This window comes from Juglans regia, chromosome 2 (genome assembly GCF_001411555.2).
Source record: "Juglans regia cultivar Chandler chromosome 2, Walnut 2.0, whole genome shotgun sequence".
Classification (NCBI taxonomy): Eukaryota; Viridiplantae; Streptophyta; class Magnoliopsida; order Fagales; family Juglandaceae; genus Juglans; species Juglans regia.
Window position 1 is genome coordinate 36790961 of NC_049902.1, and position 12239 is coordinate 36803199.

The 12239-nt window shown below is 30.7% G+C and overlaps 1 protein-coding gene across 1 annotated transcript; it reads right to left on the bottom strand.

Annotated features, from left to right (window-relative positions):
• Window positions 1-1871: 1871 nt before the first annotated feature.
• LOC109018019 (disease resistance protein RPV1-like) lies at window positions 1872-7995 on the bottom strand. Its single transcript, XM_035687761.1, has 4 exons — window positions 7346-7995; window positions 4413-4947; window positions 2394-3495; window positions 1872-1880 (listed from the first exon to the last, which is right to left on the bottom strand). Exons 1-4 carry the CDS (start codon window positions 7515-7517, stop codon window positions 1872-1874), a joined length of 1818 nt encoding a protein of 605 aa, XP_035543654.1. The 5' UTR covers window positions 7518-7995.
• Window positions 7996-12239: the final 4244 nt, after the last annotated feature.

The following is a 12239-nucleotide window of genomic DNA, read 5'->3' on the forward strand; positions in this document are numbered from 1 at the left end:
TGAAAAAGAGTAAACAAAGTGTGTGAGTTAATATATAACAGTGTGCACCAGGAAAATGCGTGAAATCAACATTCTTTTTCAAAAGTACATTGATAAAAGAATAAAGAGCCACTGATCATGAACTCAGTTCTAAAATAATAACTTGCAAACATCTGAACATCCCGCAAGTCCCAATTCTTTTTCATAAATGATACATTGATCTATTTCCTCTTCAATTTTCTAATTAAGAAAAGTTGGTCATGAGGTGTCCAAACTATCTTGAGAGTTAAGGTGATAAAAAAATCCTATTCATATTCCACATTACTTGGGATGCACTTTAAGACATATTCTATATCATTGACAACACGACAACAAATGAGAAATTCCACACATCCAGATAAATGTGTGAAGCATGGCATCCCCTACGCCCAAAGAATAATTGCATGCGCCTATGCTAAGTACTGCATGCTAAGGTTATGGTTGATCAAGACACCATAGTCTTGGGACATAAAGCTGGTTATATTCTTGTCAAAAATTATTTTGAAATAAAAAGCTCATGCGTAAATATGGAATTTGGCATATTTTTTTAAGTATTATAGCCTGGCAAATGATAATCTACAGTGCATGGCATCTGGCTTCATGCGTGTCTTGGGAGCTCGATCAGATGAGAATTGTATGCGTTTCTATTCTTAACCCTAGAGAAAGAAGAGTATACGAATAAGCCAACACGACATCCATTGCCATCCCCAAACTCTTCTATAATTCTCTTGTATGTCAAAAATATAAAGTCAACAAAGGTTTTTGGTCACTTACCTACCTCGATCATCCGACGTTAATTCAGACCATAATTATATATATATTGGACCCCAAAAAACTGTCTACCCTTTAGAAATTTGAGAAAACAAATAAAGCTAAAAATAAACCAATTAAAAGCTTAAAAATCAAACTTTATTTGTGTACGTAGCAGTTAAAAAAAAGCATCGGAAAATGGAAATACTCTCAAAAAGTAAGTTAGTTCGGCGAAAACGGTACCTTCTCCGGGTAGTTCTACAACGGAATGACGGATGTCAACGTGGCGATGCACGCGGGCTGAAAATGAAAGACAACACCTTCTTTTGAGTCCTGTAACGTCTTACTTGGGTTTCGACCTGACTGCCGTTGTCTGCTAGATTTCCTGGAGGCTTTTTCTTCTTAGGAAGCCGAAAACATATGTCTGTATCGGTGACAGACTATAGCTTATGGGTCTCTGATCTGATCTGCTTCTCCATCGATATCTCTAAGTTACCGAACTTTTGAAAATGAAAAACGGCACCTTTGTTTTGTTTTTTCCACCTGTAACGTCGTCTTACGAACTTGGGTTTAGATTCGATTGCCGTTGTCTACTAGATTACCTGGCGGTTTTTCTTAGGCACTCCAACGATTCCAACGATTTTTTGTATCTGGTTGTCTAAAATACATCATCAAAATTTCATTTTTTTATTTTATCTAATGATTTTTATAATATAACTTCAGTTTTTCTATTTTTATGATCTATACCATTTAAGTATTTTTTTTTTGTCTTTTTCTTAAATTAAAAAATTTCTTCTGATTACCAATAAATTTACAATATTTTCACTTCTTTTTATATTTACAATATCTTCCTATATACAATCTGATGCAATTTTCTACTATACACACAAAAATAAAAAATATAAATCAAACAAAAATAATAAGTAAAATTAATGGATTATATTACAAAATTATATTATAACAATATTTTAACTTTATAATATTTTTTATTCAACTTTTTCTCTCATTTTCTAAAATCTAAAAATTACTCAAGTCAAACTATCTCACTACTATTTATAAATTATCTTACTATTATTCATAAAATTTTCATCTCATTTCACTCATCAAATGAACTGTAATGAAATTAATCATAATTTGCATTTACCGATATATTTAATGGAAGTGGATGATGTGACTAAAAAGGAGCAAAGCTTCCTAAGGATTTTTTTTTTTTTTTAATAGAGAACTAAAGGGATTTTTGTAAAGAAATAAAAGGTTTATTTTGAGTAAATCAAATTAAATTTACAAACAAAAATGGTTGCAAAACTTTTAGACTTCAGATTGTTTGAAGTATAAATTAATGCTTAACTGATAAAATTTATGAGGGAAGTATAAATGCTTAAAGCATAATTACATGCCTTTTTAAGATTCTAAACTGTCACTTTTTACGTACTTGATTTAGAGAAGTTTTGGATTAAACATCATAAAGTTACGAGTAACGTTAATATGCTACTGATTACTGAAATAATAATAAATGATTGGTAAAAAGACAAAATCTTTTACGTACCTAAGTTATGTTTGGCAAAATGACGAACACTATGCATATGCACAATTATATATATATATATGCAAATAATGTCTCTCACCTTATGTTTGTGCAATACACTCAAGACGTCAGTGCGAAACCACAATCTACTACGCTTTCCTGGATATTGGTGCGATTCTTCACGAACAATTTCTCTTCCCATATCTCGAATCAAATCATGCATTCCTAACTTATTATGTTGATCGTCAATTCTTAGGAGGGCCCTTTGAACAAGAATGTTTATATCGCTTATGGAGGAGAAGCCACAACCATCAAGTATTGTAATGACATATTTTTTGTTTAAACCGACAAAGAAACATGCAATATCGAGGAATATCATCTTTTTATCATGATCTAGGGAATCGAAGCTTCTTTTAAGTATTTTATGAATCTTGTCGTGAGGCATTTTTTGTAATATTTTCAACTCACTTTTCCATTCAATGGCACTTCTTCCTAATAGAAAACAACCTAGAACTTCAAGAGCTAATGGAAGTCCTCCAGCATAATTCACAGCACTAACCGAAAGGTCAAGGTAATCTTTTATTGGATGTGTCGTTCCAAAAGCATGCCAGCTGAAAAGTTGAAGAGATTCAAACTTATCCAATTCTCTAATCTCATACTTTCCATTCACCTGAGCCTGTTTCAGCAAATGTTCATTTCTAGTTGTTATAATGACTCTGCTTCCTGGACCAAACCATTTGCGTTGTCCAACAAAGGCATATATTTGTTCCAAGTCATCCACGTCATCAAGAACAACAAGAACTCTTTTGCCTTGAATTCTTTCTTCAATCAATCTGATTCCTCTATCAACACTGTCAATCTTAAATTTCTTCCTTTTGAAGATATCACAAAGAAGTTGTTTTTGTAAACCAACCAAGCCATTGAAATGTTCAGACTTTTCCTTGATATGCATAAGAAAACTGCTTCTCCCAAATGTATCACGTATTTGGTTATAGACAGCTTTTGCGATCGTGGTTTTACCAATCCCGCCCATCCCATAGATGCCAACAATGCGAACGTCACTTGTTTCAAGATTTAATAAAGCTTTCATCTCTTCAACACGTGAATTGACTCCTACTGGGTGAATGGCAACAGCAAAATACTCAGGCTTCAATTTACTTAAAACTTCTTTCACAATTTGGTCTATGACTCTTGATTCATACCTGATCATTATATTTCACAAGATAAATATATAAAAAAAAAAAAAAGTTCTTCTATCCATCATCCCTACACCACACACTTGCTAAAGGAAAAAAAATAAAAAGTAAAAACATGTATGTGGTGTAGGTCAGATGATGAGTAAAATTTTTCATTTATAAAAAGAGTGCTACTGTTTATGATTCAGCGTGCAAAGTTGTGAACACATCATTTGTTGTAAGACCATAGCAATAAAAAAAAAAGTTCAAATAAAAAGAGTGCCCATGTGACATGACATAAACATGTCTCCCTACCTTCGTGGATAAAATCATCCCAATAAGTACGGTTACAATATCGATCATCTATCTCAAGTGTGCGATATTCTATCTAAAAGGCCATCCTAGGATTACAATATCTCTCTAAGTGGCATATATATATTATTGGTAAATGAGATTTTATTCATCATCAGCAGATGATGATGAACTAATTCAACCAAAAGCTATTTGTTTTGTCAATCCATTTTTTGATCTTTCAATTTTATAAATTTTAGACTAAAGTTTGAAACAAAAGAAATTAAGGGCTTGTTTGGACACACTAAGAATTATCAGAATTCTCAAAACTTCTCATAATTTCATTCTCGAACATCACTTAAATACAAAACACATTTTAATTATAAATTTTTAACCTTTTTTTACCTAATCATTATGCAAATACAAAAACTAAGAAAACTTTTACAAAATTTTAAATAAAAATAATATTAAAAACTTTATAATATTTTTATTCAACTTTTTCTCCATTTTATTTTTCTCCTTTCCAAAACCTAGTAAAACATCATCATTCAAACCATTTCACTATCATTAACAAAATTCTAAAATATTGTAAGTGCCCAAACATAAACCCTAAGAAAATGCGAGGAAAAAAATATGAGAGAGAATCATAATACCCATTTTCCGCTTGCTCGATATCCCAGCCTTTTTTAGAAGCAGCTTCTCTAAGTGCTGCTCTCCACCCCTCTACCCTTTCCATATCATTTTGAAATAGCTCTTCATGCCTAGCAAATGCATCTGCAAAAGTTCCAGTTTGATTTCGGATATCCGAGGGGACCACATGATAAAATATAGGAAGAAGAGTTTGGCCTCTAGTTTCTGCACAGTGAATAATCTCGACAAGCTCATTAAGGCACCACTTAGAATAAGCATAGCCTTTTGAGAAAACCACAATGGAAATCTTTGATCCATGAATCGCGTTGTACAGCTCGGTAGAGATGTCCTCCCCAATGCGGAGCTCTTCTTCATCTCGAAATGTATGAATTCCAACTTGCGTTAAGGAGGAGTACAAGTAATCAGTGAAATTCTTACGAGTGTCTTCACCTCTAAAACTTAGAAAGACATCATAATTGCAAACACTTGGGCAGGGTGAAGGAAGAGTTTCAGAAGCCATGGAAAAGGAGGTGCTTGTTATGGCTGGATTTGAATGGACTGAAAAAGAGTAGACAAAGTGTGCAAGTTAATATATAAGAGTGTGCGCCAGGAAAATGCGTGAAATCAACATTCTTTTTCATAAGTACATTGATAAAAGAAGAAAGAACTACTCATGATGTACTCAGTTCTAAAATAATAACTTGCAAACATCTGAACATCCCGCAAGTCCCAATTCTTTTTCATAAATGATACACTGATCTATTTCCTCTTCAATTTTCTTAAGACTAAAAAAAGCACTTAAGAAAAGTTTGTAAGGTGTCCAAACTATCATGAGAGTTAAGGTGATAAAAAAATCCTATTCATATTTCCACATTACGTGGAATGCATTTTAATACATATAATATTCTGTATAATTGACAACACGACAACAAATGAGAAATTCCAGTACACACTACACATCCCTATAAATCTGTGAAGCATGGCATCCCCTATACGCCCAAAGAATAATTGCATGCGCCTATGCTAACAGCTAAGGTTATGGCTGATGAAGACACCATAGTCAAAAATTATTTTGAAATAAAAAGCTCATGAGTAAATATGGAATTTGGCATATTTTTTTTAAGTATTATAGCATGGCATCTGGCTTCATGCGTGTCTTGGGAGCTCGATCAGATGAGAATTGTATCATGCGTTTCTATTCTTAACCCTAGAGAAGGAAGAGTATACGAATAAGCCAACACATCCATGGCCATCCCCAAACTCTTCTATAATTCTGTTCATGTATGTCTAAAATTACTTAAAAGTCAACAAAGCTGGTTTTTGGTCAATTACCTACCTCGATCATCCGTTAATTCAGACAATAATTATATATATATATATATTGGACCTAAAAAAACTGTACTCTACCCTTTAGAAATTTGAGAAAACAAATAAAGGTAAAAATAAACCAATTAAAAGCTTAAAAATCAAAAGAAAAAAAAAATACTTTCTTTAAAAGAAAAGTCAAAACCTAAAAATAGAAAAAACATAGGAATTGGGAAAAAAAATACTTGGCAAAAACAATTACCAAACGAATTGTCTTGAAAAAATATTAGCTCGAGCTCTTGTTCGATTTTGAAAAGCTTGTGTGGGAGAGATGGGCGGGAGAGATAAGCACATGAAATATCTCGTGAAGTGTCTATTATTTAAGAACTTGACCTTATGGCAGGTTTGTGGCAAAGGATGAGACATATCATCAAATATTTTGATTATCGTACCGGACGTTGTATCGGTCAAGATATTGAAATAAAATATTTTGATATCGATATTATTTCGTATACCGTTTTGAGATAGTTAATATATGAATAAATTATATATATAAATTATATTTTAAAATATTAATCTATATATGAATAAATTATATATAAATACATATATATAAATTATAAATAGTCTAGTCTGAATTGAGAGTCAAAAAATAAGCTTCTAGTTTGAAAAAATAAAAAAATAAAAAAAAATAAATGCCAAAATATCGATAGGTACGGGCCGAAATACATGCCCGTACAGGTCAAAATATAGGCCGATACGGCCGCTATGAAATATATGCAATACCTGTATCGGACCAGTGGCCGGTACGGCATATTTTAGCCGTACAGGCCAGTACAATACAATATTTGAAACACTGATATCATCGCATTTTATCTCATCTCATCTTATTCCCAAACATAATTTAAATATAAAATTTTCAAACTAATCATTACAAAATTTTTAAACTAATCATTACAAATTTTTCAAATAAAAAATAAAAAAAAAATTCAAATTTTCAAATCTGAAACAAAAATAATATTATAAAATTATATTCTTACAATATTTTAATTTTGTAATATTTTTTATTTAATTTTTTCTCTCATTTTCCAAAATCTAAAAAATATTCAATTTAAACTATCTCACTACTATTCACAAATTATCTTATTACTATTTATAAAATTTTCATCTCATCTCACTCTTCAAACCAGCCTTACATATAAAAAAAAGTCTACTATGCCGCCCCAAACATACCGCTCGGTTTGACCTCTTAGTGATTTTCTTTCTTTTTTTTTATCGAATTATGAAGAAAGTGATTTTAAATATATTGTTGTATTTTTTTATTTTTTAAAAATATTTAAATATATTAAGAAAATATGAATAGAAAAATAAATAATAAATAAATAAAATTTACTTTTGCAACTAGAGGTAATGAAGCACCGCTCAAACATATAGAGTCATCGAGTCGCAAAATATGATAAGAGTACTTTTTTTTTTTTATAAACAAATATGATAAGAGTAGTAGTTTCTAGGAAAAGTGAACAAAATATTACGTGCATCTTACAAAATTACATGTTGGTAGAGAATGTAGAACTGCATGAAATAGATCCATTTATCAGTCGAAAAAAGCATCGAAAATACTCTCAAAAAGTAAGTTGGGCGAAAACGGTACCTTCTCCGGGTAGTTCCACAACGGAATGACGGATGTTAACGTGGCGATGCACGCGGGCTTCGAGAGCGAGAACCTTGGCATCCTCCTTCCGGTCTTCGAATTCAGGCTTCAGCTTTCGCTTCAAGCCTCTCCTCGCAGCGGTGGTTCGGCCATTGTCTTCGTGCTGACCCATGGGTGGTGGTGAGAAGTGAGAAGAAAGGTGAGGACGTTCTATATATAATTTGGTATCTCGAATTTAATGGAATGGGTTATGGGTCTCTGATCTGCTTCTCCATCGTTCTTTCCAAGTTACCGAACTTTTGAAAATGAAAGACAGCACCTTTGTTTTGAGTCCTGTAACGTCTTACTTGGGTTTCGACTCGACTGTCGTTGTCTGCTAGATTTCAAGGAGCCTTTTCTTCTTAGGAAGCAAAAAACTTCAAATCCATATGTCTGTATCTGTGACAGGCTGATCAGTGAGCAAGTTGTTATGTATGATTGACCAGTGGCTGCGTAAGATATTCACAGATCAGAGTTGGCGATAATCCGTGGCGGACGATTGCGTTTGATTGCCTCACCCGACCAATTGCGTTTACTCTCAAAACCGAACAGAGAAAGACTCTTATTGACATCCCAAGGACCCAAACGTCATGATCCAACGAATATATGGGGGGGTGATTTATGAGTTTTCTGGCAGCTACCGCGTACCTTCCCAGAAACAACAGAGGTAGATAGAGCAAACAATTGACTTCGTTTTTCAAGTCAAGTGGCGGGTCCACTACAGTCGGTGAGTCACTACACAAGCACATAGAATAGAGAATAAATGGAAAAAGCTATTTGAACGAGAATCTTACCGACAAAAGTGATTGTTTTTTTTTCTCTAATGATTAAAGAAATAATTATTAATGAATTTATATTTTTTATTTTTTAAAAATATATAAAAAATAATTCAAATAAAAATAAAATAAAATAAAATAAAATAAAAGAATACATTTATATTTGTCAGTCCAAACTATCGATACCGGTAATAGGACTCAAACTAAATATGTAAAATAAAATAAAATTGAAGAGAAATGGACAAGGGATAAAGAAGGTGGGTAAGAGAGAAAGAAGAAAGACTTTTAAAGACTGTATTTTTTTTTTCAATTGTTGAATTTATTACTTTTATCAAATTAAGATAATATCATTTTTTTTCTAATTAATATCAAATTATTTATTTGATAATTATGAAACTCAATAATAAATAAAATGAAATTAAGATGCGAGACTTACGTTTGGATATTAAATTAAGTTGAGTTGAGTTATAAATAGTGATATTTTGTGAGTTTTATTGAGATGAATTTAATTTTTTTAAGTTAAAATAAATTTAACTTTTTAATTTGAAATATATGAAATAAGTTGAGGATCAATGAATTTAAATTTTTTTATGAGAAATTAAAAAAATAATAAATATCATCAATAATTAATTTGAGATAAGTTAAAATGAGTTGAGTTGAGTCTAATAGCCAAACATAGTCTAATAGATTGTTTGAATTGAGTTAGGTTATGCTTAGATTGAGAGAATCTTTCAACCTATTATTAATAATATTTTATTTAACACTTGTCTCATTTTAATTATTCGTTAATAATTTCAGAGCTCAACAAAATCTAATCCAAAAACCATTAACAACAGAGGTAAAGCAAACAATTGACTTCGTTTTTCAAGTCAAGTGGCACAAGGTTTCACTATAGTCACTGCCGACATAAAAAAACAAGTATATAGAAAGAAAATAAATGGAAAAAAGCTATTTGAACGAGATTGCTTACCGACATTGATCGCCTTTTCTTTTAATGATTAACAATGTAATTATTAATGAATTTATATTTTTTATTTTTTTAAATATTTAAAAATTATAACAAATAATTGAAATAAAAATAAAATAAAAAAGTACATTTACTTGTCGGCCTAAGCTCTCGATACCGATTGTAAGACTCAAAATAAATATGTAAAATAAGATAAAATAGAAGAGAAATGGGTAAGGGAGAAAGAAGGTGGGTAAGAGAGAAGGAAGATAAGACTTTTGAAGATTATATATATTTTTTCAACTGTTAATTTATTACTTTTATCAAGACAATATCAAATTATTTATTTGATAATTATGAAACCTAATTAGTAAATAAAATAAAATTAAGAATTTTAATTTGATATTATCACCAACAAAGTAGAAGACGTCAGAGTTGCGTTTAGATGTTAAGAAAAAATTAAATTTTAAATAGTAATATTTTATGGATATCATTAAAATGTATTTAATATTTTAAATTGAGATAGATTTAATTTTTTAAGTTGAAATATATAAAGTAAGTTAAAATGAGTTTAACTTTTTTTATAAGAAATTAAAAAAATAATAAATATCATCAATGATTAATTTAGTTTAAAATGAGTTGAATTGGATCTAACAGCTAAACACAGCTTAAAGAATTGTTTGGATTGAGAGAGTCTCAACTTATCTAATATCGTCTAATTATTATAATTTTTTTGACACAAAATATAATAAATAATTTAATTTTTTAATTTAAAATAAAAATAATATTTTAATGATCGAACGTATTGGGCGGGGGGGCGGGATTGATTTATGAGTTTTCTAGCAGCTACCGCGTATCTCCCCAGAAGCAACAGAGGTAGGTAGAGGCAGCTACCGCGTACCTTCCCTGAAACAACAGAGGTAGAGCAAACAATTGACTTCGTTTTTCAAGTCAAGTGGCACAGTGAGAGTATTAGTAGTGACTTCAATAAATTTTCATCAAAATTAAATTAAAAAATTTATTTTTATAAATTTAATTAGTGACTTTTTAATAATATTAAATAACAAGCTTAACAAATCTATCACTATTATATTAAAATATTAATTTTAAACTTTTTATTTATTTTAATTGTAATTATAATTTAAATATTTATTCGTTATTAAAAAATTATATATTAATTTTTTAAAGTTCAAATTATTTCTAACAGATATAATTTTTTAACGATTTTTTTTTCTACAAGGGTCATATTCTTTTAATTGATATATTTTTTGAATTTTTTTCATATCACAATTTGCATTAACATATTAAACCCAATTTTATTTCGATTCCTATTTGGCTACCAACAAACTAGATTATTTACACTTGACTTGGAAACTAGTGTTGCAGCTGCGGATAGGAGTTCCAAAGAGAGAAAGCAGCACAAATTTTTCATATTTTTTACCTTTTTTCTAATGCAGAAGACCAAAGTAACACTAAGATAAAATTATTTTTTTGTAAGAATAATATTTAGCTAGCCTCTTGGGTTGGGCATATTTGGCCAGCCAAATAATCTTAGGTTACAATCATTGTTCATTTGTTGAGTCTATTACAGTAGTTTATTATGCACATTAACTAAACTTTGACCAAATTTTAACTTTGTTGAGTCCACTATTAATACTCTGAGTCACCTACACAACACTGCACGCCCTTATTAAAAAATATAAAAAGAACTGGTATATAGAAAATAAATGAAAAAGGATAAAGCTACGCCCACTGCTTCAACATCCCGCTTGACATGGCAGCCCATGTAAAAAGATTTAATAGATTAAAAAATATCCCCTTCTTCAACCTCTCTCCCAAAATTGTGAAGCGGCAGAAATCTCTTCCAAACACGTGAAGTAGCTTTTCTCTCTCTTCCTTGTTTCCCTCCCTCTCTCCCAAAAATGTAATTAAAGTTGAGGTCGTTCAAAGGATCCATTTCCGATACTCCCAGAATCTGACCCTTACACTTGTATTTTTAATAAAGTTGGTTTCACAAGAGCATTAATTTTAATACTGAGTTTGCAGCAAAGCCCTACACTTCAAACCCTTCAAAAATCTCAACCCACTTCGGTGAATTGTTTGAGATCGCGTCAAAAAGCTTGGAATTTTTCTTTTGGGTTTATAGTAATATCTCATGCTTCTGTTTCATGACTTTGATGGATTCTCCAAAACAATAGACACCAACTGCAGCGTGCCTTTGATTTGTATGTAATATGTAAATTTTCTTGATTTTTGCATAGTTGCTGACAAAATACCGGAACATAACAGAAATGAGGTTTTTAATTTCAAATTATTCAAATATGTATTCTGTTATCAAGAAATCATTATGCTTCAATCGAGTAGGCCTTGTACTGGAAAAAAAATGCAGAGAGATGAAATCAGAGGAGAGCGAATCTGTAATGGATTGGAGGGAAGAAATGGGTTGGAGGGGAAGAAGAAATGGGAAGGAAGAAAAAGGGAAAGTAAAAACGAAAGAAAAAAAATGCAGAGAGTGGATTGGAATGGGGATTCGGGAAGACGAAATGGAATAGTGAAGACTAAATGAAATGGGGGAAGACGACGTGGGAAGGAAAAAAAAAAGAAGAAAAAAAAAAGGCATGACACGTCAAGCGGGAAGTAAAAAGGATAAAAGAGAACGGTAATTATAGCATTACCCAATGAAAAAGCTATTTTAACCGAGGATGCTTACCGACAAAGGTAATTGATTGCCTTTTTTTTTATTATTATTATTAATAAACGAGTGAGTGCAAATATTTTTATATTTTATGAAAATGTTTAAAAACATATAAAAATGATTAAAATAAAATAAAAATAAAAATATATATTTGCACTTATGGGTCCAAACTATAGATATCTTTTTTCGATATATTTTTTGATATCGGTAGCATGACTCAAAATAAATAAAATTGAAGAGAAATGGCTGAGGGAGAAAGAAGGTGGGTAAGAGACTTTTGAAGACTATATTCTTTTTTATTTTCAAGTGTTGAATTTATTACTTTTATCACATTAAGATGATATCAAATTATTTATTTGATAACTATGAAACTCAATAGTAAATAAAATAAAATTAAGAATTTTAATTTGATAATACCACCTAGGGATTGTTTAGATT